Raw genomic sequence first — 14,766 nt, 5'->3', positions numbered from 1 at the left:
GCAGGGTGGAGGGAGGCAGGAGCAGTGGAGGAGAGGAGAGGATAGCTAGAGAGCCTGCTGGCCTACATCGCCAAGGCCCGCAGGGTTACCCAGGAGGAGCTGATAATCACCACCCCTTGATGGCGAAAAGGACCTAGAGCCACAGAGCACACCAGGCAGGGCACCAGAGCACACCCCCCCGTGATGGGGAGGGAGGTCAGCCGGACAGACTTCACACAGCCAGAGATCAACCCAGGTGTGAGGAGAAGAGGAACACCCCTAACGCATGCTCAAGGTGCTGTGGTCTGAAGAGCTTGCATGTGATCCTGCATATGGAGGGTAATGTGTTCATGTATGTGCAAAGATGGCATATGAGGCATATATAGCATTCATTGCAAAGTAAGCCAGTTGTTTTTTTCAGGTAGCAGATATTTTCTCCAATTATATATTTTCTGTGAGAAAGTTCAGCCACTGGGAGATGTTAAGAGCCGGTTTATTTTTCCAGTTAACTAGGATTGTTTTCTCGGCGATGGCTAGAGCTACAAGAACAGATTGGGATAGACGGTTAGGTGAATTAGTTGATGTTAGGTCACCAATAAGGCAAAAGATAGGGGTTAATGGACTTGTGAAGTCCAAAATGGAGGAGAGTTTTTGTGCTGCACAGGAGAACAGAGCCAGAGAGCGTGGAAGTAAGAGTCTGGTGTGATCTGTTTCCCATTTCGATATCAGTAGATGCATAGAATGGGTACTTGAGAGAAATGTATATATTTTAGGTTGATTTTTTCCTTGTTTAGAGAGAGCTTTGTGATGTGAATGACAAATTCTGGAGGCTGTTTGGTATTCTGGATTGTTGGAATTTTCTTCTTGATTGTCTTTATAACTTGTAGGTCTCCATTTCCTATTTCAAACTTCTCAAATAAATGTGTGTTTCAAAAGTAGGTTTTCCCAGAAGAGGTGATGGAGGTGGGTGATTCCATTCTGCTCCCAAGTGCTAAGATGAAGAGGGACTTTGTTACTTACAAAGTCTGGGTTTTGCCTGATCGATGAGAACAAACTAGAGTTTTCCAATTTGAATTTGAGATGCAGTTATAAGCTTCCTGTAAAAATCTTTAAGGTTGTTGGAAGTAGAGTAAGACATCATCAGCATATAAATTGATTTTGTGTTGGCATGCCTTTGATATTGGTGTTCTGATGCATTGCTGACGCCAGTGGTTCAATGAATATAGCAAACAGTAAGAGAGAGAGGGGTCATCTTTGTCAGGTTCCCCTCTGCAGAGTGAAACTTTGTGACGTGATCCAGTTTGTGTAGCCTTTGGTGAGTTATATGGTGCGGATACCCAGTGGATAAATGACTCTCCAAAGCCAAATTGTTGAAGGGTTGCAAACAGGAAGGACCAGCTGACTTTGTCAAAGGCTTTTTCAGAGTGATACAACAATAGTGTCTGTGTTGCTGCTGTGTTCATACATTCAGCAGGGAATCAAGGACCAGATTTTTCGTTGTTGCGTTGGATTTTGGTATCTGAGTTGTTGAAGTATGAAGTCTGTTTCACATTTTGTAGTTCCATAATTGTTCATTCAGTTTTGCTGCATATTGTTCTGTTAGTTCTTTAATCTTGTCTTCAATGTTTTTGCAGCCTGTTGTTCTAGTTTTTTTCTTGTAAAAGGAATAAAATGTGATTTTGCCTCTGATGGCAGCCTTCCCAGCTTCTCAAATCAGAGATGGAGATAAGAAGGATGGAGATGGAGATTTTCCATTTTTTTTTTTTTTTAATTTTATGCCAAAAAGCGAATGTCACGCACATTCCAGGATACTACAGTTAAGTAAGACATGAAGAGAGAGAGACAGCATTAAATCATTCTCTGTATGAATGTTGAGAATGGTCTGCATGTGTCTCTATGCTTCTACTGCTGGAAGAGAATGTTGGAATGTTGGCTTGGAACTTATATTTGAGGGAGATGTGTACAGCAATGTTAAAGGATATGCCATAAAAACTCAACATCAAGTCCTGAAAAAGAAACAGCACAAAGGAGGGAGTTTGGAGGAGAGTGAGATGTAGATGGAGGGAGAAAGAGGGAAGAAAAGCAGGGGGAGACTGACAAGGTGAGTGAAAGGATAGGAGAGGTGACATTAAAATTTTTGTGAGATTTTTTTCGTATATGTTGGTTGATATTTCTATGTATATATTTTTTTCTTATTCAACCCAAATTGATATTTTAATGGTACCAGGTTTGATATTGGTGTCCTAGAACAGCTGACCGTCAATGTATAGTTTGTCTCAGGTACAGCACCTTCCGCCTCTCGTTGATCTCTCTCCTTCTGTTGGAAATGTTCAAATTGGCAATGATGAAATGGGGAAGATTTGAAATGATTCTGCATATTTCTGGATATATATTGTTGTTGCTGTGGTTGTTGTTTCTGTGTGCCCCCCTCCTCCCCCCCATTTTAATATTGTTGCTGCTGTTGTTGTTGAAATTTTTATTGTTTCTTTTGGTGTGGGCATCCTCGGACATGCCATAAAAAATTAGGTTAGAAAATCCAAACAAATATAGCACATATAGGGAATCCACATGATAAGAGATCCAGTCCACAAAATAAATGATGCAAGGTGCTGTATTTAATCTCTGGTCTGCTTTGTGTAACTTCAAAAACATTCCCAAGCGCTCATCATGTCTTCCTCTTTGCCTTTCAATCCACAGAACATAGCTTCACCACCATTGCATCCAACCACTCCCTCAGATTAGGAGTCATAGCCGACTTCCACTGTCTCAAAATCAGTCTAGAGGCTGTAATCAAACCCACCATCATAACAGAAAATGTTCTTTTAGATACATTTGGTAATTGAGACCTGTCCCCCAGCAGGCACATAACAGGAGGTAGGGGGATTGTTGAACCAGACCATTCACTCAGGAAGTCCACAACTTTTACCCAAAATGGAGACACTAATGTACACTCCCATATACAGTGCAAAAAGGTTCCCAGTCCTGTGTTGCTCCAGTGGCATCTTCACATAATATAATTCTCTGCAGGGTTATCAATTTGAGATTTTACACAATCCCTGATTTGTAAATATTTCCAGAAATGTTGTTTCCCTTCAAGTTTAAATTGGCAAATTAATTCCTCGTAAGATATAAATTGTTTCTTTGTGTATAGATCTATAGAGGTACATATACCTCTTGAGTGCCACCGTTTCCAGTACACCACACTTTACCAACATGAATGGCAGGATTAAACCATAATGAAGCATTTGGCTGTACATAGTGAGACACCCTATATGTTTGATGTACTTTAGCCCATAGATTTGTTGTGTCACTCCGCAGGAGATAGTTTCTCCTCTGCACTGGATGGTGAACATAACTCATTCTTAATATCGATCCAGTCTAGCCTGTTATCTGTCAGTTTCCAATATTTGGCCAGTTTAGCCATTTCAAAAGATATGGCATCTAACCTTGGCTCTGGTAAACCTAATCCCACCATTTCCTTAGGAGAACACTGTTTTCTTAGTTTAATCTGAGCTTTCTTCTCCTCTCATCAAACTGTTTAACCACATTATCATATTTCTTTAAAATGACAGGTGGCATTGTGATTGGCAACATCATCACTAGATAATTCAATTGAGGAGCTATTATCATTTTGATAATATTAACTTTTCCCCACTGCGTAAATGAAACATTTTCAACCATGTAGGGGTGGCATAGTGACATTGCCTCAGACTTTTTCCAATTACAGTAATTGTGTAGCCTGACATTTCAGAGTAGGACTGAATAGTTTCTATCCAGTATGGCAGAGATGTCTCAGGGTCTGTCACAACAGCTAGGATATCATCCACAAATAATAACAGTTTGTGTTGTTGGCCACCACACTCCACTCCCTTGATTCCTGTATTCTTCCTGATACTGACAGCCAGGGTTTGTAAAAAAAATTATAAACAGAAGAGGGCTTAAAGAGCACCCTTGACGGGTCCCTCTAGAAAAGCAAAAAAAAGATTGATTTCACTCCATTGGTTATTACTGCTGCTTTTGGTTCTTTACGATTTTTACCCACTGAGAAATTTTGTAATATTGAATGAATATTTTGTAATCCACATTAAGCAGGCTGATTGGTCTAACATGAGATGGGTCCGTTATGTCTTTATCTTTCTAAGGAATCAAAGATATTGGGATTTAATTAAATGTTGGTGATATGTGCCCTTTCTCAAAAGCCTTCTGGTACACCTTCACCAATACCGTGGCCAAAATGTCTATTTAGATTCTGAAAATGTAGGCTATGTTGTTTCTTCAGAGAAGAGTGTGCTATCAGCTTCCCTCCTATTTAGGCTTTTGAGACTTCCCAGACTGTTGCAATATCTTCTGTACTGCCCATGTTTATTTCAAAGAAAGATTTTACCTAACAATATCACAAAGCCTTGATCCTTTAGTAAAGATGTGTTCATTCTCCACCTAGTACTCTTACCTATATCTGATCCTGTAGTTATACACAATTCCACCGCTGCATAATTTGTAATGGCAATAGATTGTATGTTATAACTAACTACACTCTTTATTAAGCGGTTTGCAATTAAAAAGAGATCAATTGTGGAATATGATCTATGACAGTGGGAAAAAAACATGAATTCCCTCGCTCGAGGATTTATAAGTCTCCAAACATCCACAAGCGCCAAAAAGTGTGGATCCCCTTATTTGGTGCGTAAATGTTGCACAGTATCACTTGAAGACCCTCGAGTACTGCCTGCACACATATCATGCGTCACTCTGCATCTCTAACCCCTTTAGCAACACAAAATGTATGTTTCTATTGACCAGAATCATTACCCAATTGTGTGAACATGAAAGTGAGCTATAAGAAATATGCTTGACCCAACACGTTTTACATTTTTCTGCCTCCCCCTCATTTATGTGGGTTTCCTGTTTAAAAACCTTTTCTGCTTTATTAGTCTTAAAATATGATAAAACTTTACGTGTTTTGCTTGGACTACTTCCATTAATATTCCAAGGCACGTACTTAATACATTTCCTGGTCACAATTGTTCCGATATCTCTCCATAACCGTGTCTGCAATACTGTGTGTGTTCAAGATGTCCACACCTACTGGTATCATTCTTTGAAGCCCCGTACTTTGCAAAACATGAACATATAACCTGAAAAGGGAACATTTCCAATGCAAAACAAAAAAAATAAAAAATAAAAAAATAATAAATAATAAAATAAATAAATGAATAAAGAGAAAAAATAACTATGTGAAACCAAAATTCAAGCCAGACAGTCCTGAAACTTTCATGTGGAGCTTTAAATGTCCAACAGAAAAAAAAAAAAAAAAAAAACCCTATCTGGTCTGTAGGTTACTGTTCCTCCCACCTGTAATCCCTTGGTGTCAGCTTTACCAAATTAAAACTCCCCCCGATGTAATCTTCACAACAAATTGGATAGAAACATGCGCCAGCTCACCTCCCTCATGGATGTTCAACCCTCATCCTGGTTGCTGCTGCTGTTGTTGTTGTTGTTTTTGTACCCCTCCTCCACTCCTGTCCTCCCCATCATGTTCCTGTTCTCTCTTTCTATACACTCCTGAGCCTCAGCCTGGTAGCTTTACCAGCAAACCAATACCATTGCCAATAAAGTAATGCAGATGGCAACAGGAGGAGTATGTCAGACTCCTTCTTCGCAGAGTAAAACTGTTTCAGCACAACAAGGCAGCAGGAGCATTCACACTGCCTGCCCCAGCTGATGAACAGGACAGGTTAAAAATAAATAAATTAATTCATTAAGGCCTCCATGTAAGAATTCAAAATCTCACATGATCTTGCAATCTCACAGCATCTCACATGAACCTTCCTCTATTCATGACTGTTCTACCGACCTGTGCAGCACTTTGGTCAGATTTTTTTAAGTCTCTAAAGTCTCTAAAAGCCTTCTTTTCTCATTCAGCATTGCCCTGATGTCGCTTTGATCCACAGTTTATTTTTTGAGAAACCACAGCCAGTCGTAGGAACGACAGTGTCTTATCAGAATTTGATGAACTCAGTAAAAAGATCAACCTGACTGTAGATGTATTTGCTGTTCCCATCTGTTTCCAGTAGCACATTACAAATTGTGCGTTCAATATAGTCCCTTAGAGCTTCCTCCCCCTCAGAAGTCCATTTCCTGACTGTGCAGTTAGCTGCTGCCTCATTACACAGGGTTTATAACAGGTCTGTGGAAGAACCAGATTGTGATCAGACCTGCCTAGTGGAGGTAAGGCAGAAACTCTGTAGGCTTCTTTGACTTTAGCATAAAACAGATCAAGTGTTTCATTTTCTCTTAACAAATTGTGTTAATCCAGTCAGCTGGGAGGAAAGCGAGACATGATAGAAGTATCCAAATTACTATGAGTGCTTCAGGATGTTTAGTTTGTATCCTGGGTGACATCATGTGGAATATCAGCATTTGACTTGGGTAGAATGTGAACCTGGATAGTTATGATATGACTGAATTCTCATGGAAAGTAGTCTGGTCTCAGACCAAATGCCAAAAGTTCAATGTTTGGATAACATATCTTCTCTTTTATGGAGATATGAGTAGTGTTACAACTCTTAGGTTCACAAATAAAGCCAGTCCTCCACATTTTCTCTTGCCACAAGCTTTAGCATCTCTGTCGCATATAGGATCCTTAATTTCAGCTGTGACTGTCTTCCTGATTTGCTGTTTTAAAGCAGGAAGCTCTCCTCTTGGGTAAATAATTCTTTCCACAGAAATATCCAGTCGTAGTTGATAAAAAAGGCCAATAGTGGGCAGAAAAACAGACAAAAAATATTGTAAAAAAAATAGTTTATCTTGAGCGCTACCAGACTTGCAGCAACCCAGTGGAATCACATCATTTGAAAGAAGATGAATGATGACGATGTATTGTGAATGTGAACAAATGTAGGGCCCTCTGCACATGCTGTGTTCGTTGAAGAAGGATGAGCTGAGAAAAGGTCTCATTCTGCCTGTGTTTTGGGGATCCAGAAGGTAATAGGTGTAATAGCCCTTGTTTTGTTGCCTGGAGAAGCTCAGGAAATTAATGACTTCAGCTTAAGAATCTTCAAAAACATCAATTAACTGAAATTTTGGTTTAAAAAATGGTTTGGTTTTTTTCAGAGATTTGGGGGCTGACAAAGAGTAGAGTGGACAGTCTTTTTTTGAGAGTGTTCATGCAGTGTAATGGGACCTGGGACTCATTGATAAATTGAACAGAGGATTTCTTTGTGGAAGTAGGCAGCTGCTGGTGTCTGTTGTCTGCTGGATTCACTGTGGCCAGCTTGTACTGTGAGGATTTTGTAACAGATCTGAAGCCACAGAAAAGGACACGGTGCTGAGGTGAAACCAAGCCTTCTACTGAAAATGTTGTAGACAGTAGAGGATGGTTGTGAAGGGAAGAGGCTGTAGCCAGGTCAGCAGATGGAGATGAAGGTATAGCAAACAAGGAGGAGGGACAACATTTGTGGCGTACATATTTTAGACAAAATTAACAAATTCCACAAAATATCACATTTTGCACATAGCTTAATTCAGATGAACGTCATTGGTTGCTATTCTACAAAATGTTGTTTTGATTATGTAGCCATGACAACTGACACTGACATCCTATTGCCTGAGTCTATTGTTAACTGGATTCCCTTTCCTCTGAATAACTTCTCCATCAGGGTGCTAGGGTACTCTCAGCCAGTGTCCTGGTTTGAGCTGGACCTCTGTGAGATACAGGCAATACATGAAAGTCAGTAGTAAAAAACTAAAAATACAAATTTTCCTGAAACCACACAAAGGGTCTTATGGGTAACCATTTCAATTTGTCCCAGTTCACAATCAGGCACTGCAGCAAATAACACACACCCTTCGACAATCCTCATTCAAGCTCTTGGGGATTGTAAGTGTTATGTGACTGTGCACATTAACATGAATCCTTTAAAAAAATTACTTAAACTTTAAAACTCCTCACCCTTTCATACCTCTGGACAGCATTTGTTAAGTTCAGTCATCTTTGTTTGATGACATTTTACTTATTTAGTTTCTGACTGTTTTGCTTTCTGAATTTGGGCTTGTTGTCTCTGAGTGGTACGCCATAGCCACCACTGTAGCTCCAACTGCTGATCCTGTCAGTAAGTGGGTCATGTTGATAAATCGGCCAAATCAGCAGCCACACTACAGTAACCGACTTCCTGTTCGTTTTTAGTATCTTGGCTTTGCGTTTCTCTGTCTACGTCACTTGACAGAGGACAAAATGCTGATTTTTAAAACATATCAGAAATGTCTGAGCTTGTTTCTGTGTCATCTTTAAACCGTGATTCACCACAGTAGAAGCACTTTACTAAACATCAGGTCCTTCTTACCAGAAGGACATACCTCAAACATCCGGCTATTATTATCTGCAAAAAGATCAAGAGTGGGTGTACACAGTGAATGAGTGCATGCAAATGTCAGTGTCTATGTCAGACAACAGTTGCTATGCCTACAAGGTTTGCACTTCAACAGTGAGGTGTAAATCTTCCATCACTAAGTCAATATCATGAAAGACAACAAAGGAACTGGTGTCATGTTTATTTTGGCTGATATAACCAGCCACCAAACAGTAAGTGTAGATAAAGTGTCTGCTGGGGCCAAGCTTCAGGAAGTCAGGCTTTGGATCCTTCAGATTTCATATTTTGCATAAGCAAGAGAGTGGAATATTCTTTCTTGCACACAAACATTTGCCAAAACTTCATTTGATCACCTGCTCCTAATGAAGTATGGACTTTTCACAGCAATGAACCTTCACCCCCCCCCCCCCCCCACAGTATTATTATTTTTATCATCAGGGGTTTTTCGTCAGATAACTCGTTCTTGTCATTTTATTTGCAGCCAGTTTCTTCTTACTCATTACTGAGAGGCTTATCACCAGCCTGGAGAAACCCTGGAACAAATAAAAAGTCATGTGGCCTGGGCTTCAGTGTAAAGCCAAGAAGTGATAGCAACACAATAAATCAATTGTGTTATCTTCTTTAGACCTTAGTGTAAAAAAAAAAAGACTGCAAAAAGATTGGTCCAGGGATATTACATGTGAACTTTTTAAAGTCTTTTAGCATATCTTGAGGTACAGAGCTGAAGTTCACTTCAGCCTCTGAATGCCTTTTTCCAATTCTTTCTCTGCAGATTGAGGAGTTTCGGAGGCTGCGGTCACATGTCAAAGGTGCTGAGCTGCCAGAAGGAAATGATGGGCTGCTGGGCGACAATTTCCGTCCCACCCAGCCACTCAGTGACCGGACTGTTCGTGCTGCATTCCAGTGACTCTCATTTATCACGTTCAACTCAGAAAAACAAAGGGACCTACACATTCATCTCAAGAAGGTAACTGTGTTACAGTGAGTTCTCAAACACACAGCTGATTCACCGGAGCAGCGCAGCTCAGTCTGTAGTGGCCCTGAACTATGATATCAAACCTAACACTTCCAGTCTGTTCTGCATCAATAGACCACAAAATTGCATTCACACTATTCAGTCAACACTTGTGTGAACCAAGCAAACAGTTAAATAGTGAAAGAGGGTGTTTTAACTTCCATTTTAGGTGAGCGAGTCTCCATATAGATCCAATATTCATTCTCATTTAGCTCAGTTTTAACTCAATACCTCACTCTCTAGCTGCTGTTTGGCACTGGTTAGAAGATGTGCAGTAGATCCCTCAGCTTTTCCACAGTAAACAACTATCTTCGCCTGCACATGTCAATGATAAAACATTGAGAGTGAGAGAAAATTTTGCATTTTCAAAACAAAAAACAATTTACGGAGAGAAATTAAAGCATCTCATCAAGCTAAGGAGCCTGCAGAGTTTGGTGACAGTTTGTCCTTATGAATTACAGCTTTTATTTTTAATGTCTTCATTTACCATTGATGGAATAAATCAATGGGAATTAATATCATATTTATTTAAATATTGTATGACACTGTTCTCTGTATTTTTAGTAAGTTAGGCACATATCCTCCTAATGGATAGACTTTAAATGGAAGTAGGCTTTCCCAAAGGTGTTTGAGGTCTATTATACCATGGTATAATAGAACAGGCACTGGAATAACTAACCCATTTCAGTTATTAATCTGGGAATAGCCTATATCCAGCATGTGGTGCATGGAGGGACACCAGATTTAGCTCAGCACCACTGCTGCAGGAAGACAGGACAGAACTTTTTGAGTTCAATGGGAAAGAGGTTTAAAACAAAGACAACTGAGAATAATCTTTAAATTTATGCGACTGAAGGACCAAAGACAAGTTTAGAACATTTGGAGAAATGTTTATACATGTCAACCTATTTAGCTATACAAAAACAGGTGAGCAAAGAGTTGCAAAAGAAGTTTTGTGTCACGTATGCTCTTAATAGCCTCTTCTTTTCACTGTCAGAAAAGTCAGGACAAGATAGGTTTTAAGTCAGGAAGAATTCTGCATCAAAAACAAATAGGCTAAAATAACTGTAAAAATTTCCCATGATGGAACACAGTGGAGCTGTATCAGCCTTCTGTGATTTTCACTCTGTGGTTTGTGAGTTGTATGTTTGGACATCATCTGCCAGAAGCAGAGATGAAATCCTGTGGTCCCCAAACAGGACACCCTACAGCCCCAGGCTGAGCCTAGAAATCCTGTCCTTAAAAATAATGAAGAAGCCCAGTGACAGAGGGCAGTCCTGCCACACTCCAATACGATACTGTACTTAGGAACAGGTCTGACTTACTGCAGGCAATGCGAACCAAGCTACTGCTGTGGAGAGTAAAGAGCTGGTCCAGTGTTCCACAACTGGGGCGAAAGCCACATTGGTCCTCCTGAATCCAAAGTTCAACTACCATCTGAATTCTTCTCTCCAGTACTCTGGAATGGACATTCCAGGGAGGCTGGGTACGATCCCTCTATAGTTGGAGCACACCCTCCAGTCACCCTTCTTAAAAAGGGACCACCATCCCAGTCGCCAACCAAGACACAGTATCTTAAGGTGCCCTGCCACAGAAGAACTTACAAACTGCCTCTGTGACTTCAGCTTGGAGGATGGATGAGTCATCCTCAGAGTCTCTAGCCTCTACTTCCTGTACAAAAGGCGTGGTGAATATGGTGGAGAATATTCTTCACTCTGACTCAATGTCCCCAGTCTACCTTGGGATCTGGTTGAAGCCTTCTGCCAAGTCTGTCCGGTTTCCTCCTCTATCAGTGGATCCAACTCACCACTAGGTGGTGATAGGTAGGGATGAGCGAGTACACGACTGTCGGTATCTGTCCAACCCTCTACATTATCTGTATCCGTATTCGTACCGGACGTGGGCATGATTTATACAAAAGATGTTGATGATGATTGATATGGGTTGGCCAGACGTTTACTGTATTTTACTGTGATATACTGCAAGCCTCAATATATTTTAACTACAGCTTAATTTATATTACACCAAGGTAAGAAGAGCGAGCCGACTGGAAAAAACTGACCCGGTGAAGAAACAGTGAGAATGAGAAACGCAATGAGGGCTGCATGTCACACAAACACTGCTTTTTTTTCCAATCAAGTTTTTACCCCATAAGCCCATAACCTCCGGCCGTTCATCCATCCATCCATCTTCTACCGGTTTTCCATTTCCGGGTTGCAGGGCTGCTGCAGCCAATCCCAGCCAACATTCCAGGTGAGAGGCGGGGTACACCCTGGACAGGTCACCAGTCCATCACAGGGCCAACACACAGAGACAAACAACCACTCACACTCGCATTCACACCTACGGTTCTGCCGTTCAGTGGGATCATTTCTCCATTAAAATGAAGGCAACCAGAAGGGACAATGAGAAAGACCCACACATGTGAGTTTTTCATTGTAATTTTTTTTCTCCTGAACAGCTAGCGTGTGAAAATACTCATCTGAAATTATGTTTTAAGCAAATTATTGGACAGTGCTTTTTAAATTGTGCCACCAATTGTTTCCTCTTAAGTGGGTGTGGCTTTTGGAGTTTTCTGTGCGGAGTTTGCATCTTCTCCCTGTATCTGCATGGTTGTCTTCCCACCATCCAAAGACATGTATGTCTAGGCTAAATGGTGAGTCTAAACTGTCTGAAAATGGTAGAAAATGGATGGATGGACATTTGAACTTTGAATGTTTGCTCAGCAGCATTATTTTCAAAATAATAGCATCATCCGGACAGAAGTGTAAATCAATGCAATACAATAAATAAATAACAAAAATATGAATGAAATAAAATTGTAAAAAAAAAGAAAAAAGAAAAAAGTGCACATTTGAACTTTTACTTCGTCAAACTAACCATACCTTTGGTGACCAGCATACTGTGGTCCTGACAGAGATCTAAGTTTTGTATCTAACTTTTGTACAGAAAGAACGTTTCTCAAAAAAAGAATTAGCTTCACTTTCTGCTGGCCACTTGACCATTTTCTCTGCGCCATAAGAAATGCGCTGTGTAAACACGCAACTCGCTGCTCTTCTGGTCACATGACTTGGATGGACCAGTTCAATATGCTGCGCACAAAACCTGAAAAGTTACCGAAAAAATTTCTGGAATTGACACGTGCACTTTTATACTCACTTTTTTTTTACTCGTGAAAATTGCTATGTCTGTACCAGATACTTGTTTCAGCCAAGTATCTAGCTCAACCCTAGCGATCAGTTGACAGCTCAGCTCAACTTCACCTGAGTGTCGCAGACATAGTGCCCGAAGTCAGATGGCACAACACAAAAGTCAATCATCAACTTCCCACCACTTTCTGATGTGGCATGTACTGATGGACACCCTTATGCTAGAACATTCATCCATCCATCCTTCCTCATCCGCTTGTCCAAAATAATGTCCGGGGGGTAGCAGCTTTAGCAGGGAGCAACCAGACTTCCTTTTCCCTGGAAACTTTGGCTAACTCTGACTGGAGGATCCTGAAGCGCTTCCAGGCCAATGAAGAGACATAATCTCTCCATCTGGTCCTGGGTCAGCCCCGAGGTGTGCTCCCAGTTGGAGGTGCCAGGAGCTCCTCCCTACGGAGATGCCCTGGTTCTTTTCCATGCAAAGAAGAAGTGTCTCTCACACCTTCTCTATCGCTAAGGGAGAAAACCAGCCACCCTGTGGAGAAAACCCATTTCGGCCACTTGTATCTGCTGTCTTGTTCTTTTGGTCATGACCCATAGCTCAGGACCATAGGTGAGGGTCGGAACAATAGACAGAGAGCTTTGCCTTCTGGTTCAGCTTCCTTTTAGTGTTAACAGCATGGTGCAGTGAGTGCAGTGAATCTAGCACCACATGCTCAAACATGGTGTTTGTTATGGGCTAACTGTGCTGAGCACAAAAGACCATTAACAAATCACAACTCAGGTTCATGTTTGGAAGGACGTCCCACCCACTAACACCCCTTCAGGTGCCGCTGTCACTGCCCATGTGGGCGTTGAAGTAAGAAGAATGCTAGCCGATACCAAGACTACACCCCTTCAAACAACGAATGACTTATTGACAAAATTGGTAAAATTATTGAAAATGTATTACCTTAACTGAATAAATATGAAGAAAACTTTTATAAAATGTTAATACAGTTGATTTTTTTGCTAGTTTTATTTATAATGGGGTCTATTTTACAGTGTAAGTCTTGTTCATCATAATGAAGTGCAAGCCAATATCATTTCTGCTGTCAGTCTGTCATAGTACTGATTTCTAAAGAGGCTCTTGAGCACTTCAGAAAAATTCACATTGAAGAGATACAAGTGTAAGAGGAGATGAAAGCGGGAAAATTGAGTTGTTCAGAGGAAGCAAAGAGAGGAGTACTGTGGTCAAAGAGAGTCAAAGTGATGTAAAAGGAGGGAGGGAGTGCAGGGAACAGATGACAGGGAAATAGAGGACTATTATTCACATTGTAATGGATACCGATCCAGTTCGACTGACAGAAACCTGAGACAAGACCAGGTAGAAAGAATGTAAAGAGGAGGAAGCAAGGTGGAAGTCAGACAGAAAATCAGTGTAACAGGTAACAGCATAAGGTAAAAGTCAACTGCTGCCTTGACTGCTTTCTTTTATTTTTAGTTTAAACTGGATCATTGGTAAAGTTAATAGGAAGATTCAAATGAACAAGAAAACTCTACAACCAAGAAGGAAGCAGAAATTCATACAAAGTGAACAGATTCTGTCTTATGTCTTTTGATGCTTGAACTCAGAAATCAAATAAAAATTTCAAATACTTGACTATAAAGCAATAGGTCATCAAGTATATGACGCTATGTATTTCATATCCATAAATGAACCATGTGATTTTACGTGACACAGCAGATGGACACTGAACACTGTAAATAACTCTGTATCAGTTTATATAACATTGCCAGACTGAGGTACTGAGGTACTTCTGGCTGCAGTAAAACAGGAGCAATAAAAGGCTTTCCCTCCCATTCTGAAGGCCCCTCTGCTGTAAGAACATCTGCTCTCTCTTCTATCTTCACTTACCGGCCTCTGTGTATGTTTGATTACAGGAGAGAAGAAATACCAGAGGGATGGAAATTAAAACAACAACAACAATAACAAAAAAAAAAAAACAAAAAACAAAAACAAAAACAGAAAGTTTCATGTTCATTGATCAGCCTCTGACTGAAGGTGGACAACGAAACGACTTTGGCTATGCGCTTAGTGTATATGTATGTTTAACTTTCTTGTTGTTTATCATCTCACTCTTATTTTATGTGAGTGAAATATGTGACCTGTACTACAACTTTAATCTGCTGTGTGTGTGAGCATGTCCTGATTAGATGGTAGAAGACTTCAACCAGGTTATCTCAGTAAACCTCTGCGTGCACACACACACAC

General features: G+C 40.5%; 1 protein-coding gene across 4 annotated transcripts in view; it reads left to right on the top strand.

Moving 5' to 3' along the window:
- The window catches only part of ca8 (carbonic anhydrase VIII), a 29,620-nt gene extending 15,083 nt beyond the window's left edge, over window positions 1-14,537 (top strand). For 2 of the 4 annotated variants that reach the window (XM_029524617.1, XM_029524616.1), the window contains one exon: window positions 9,121-11,545. In XM_029524617.1, the coding sequence (XP_029380477.1) occupies window positions 9,121-9,255 (135 nt within the window). In that variant the 3' untranslated portion in view covers window positions 9,256-11,545. Of the gene's footprint in view, window positions 1-9,120; window positions 11,546-14,435 lie in introns of those variants that run through there. The other 2 variants (XR_003841927.1, XR_003841928.1) reach the window with 2 other exon arrangements.
- The last annotated feature ends 229 nt before the right edge of the window (window positions 14,538-14,766 follow it).

Source organism: Echeneis naucrates, chromosome 17 (genome assembly GCF_900963305.1).
Source record: "Echeneis naucrates chromosome 17, fEcheNa1.1, whole genome shotgun sequence".
Lineage (NCBI taxonomy): Eukaryota > Metazoa > Chordata > Actinopteri > Carangiformes > Echeneidae > Echeneis > Echeneis naucrates.
The sequence above is the reverse complement of the archived record's forward strand: the minus strand, read 5'-3'. Positions and strand labels throughout refer to the sequence as shown.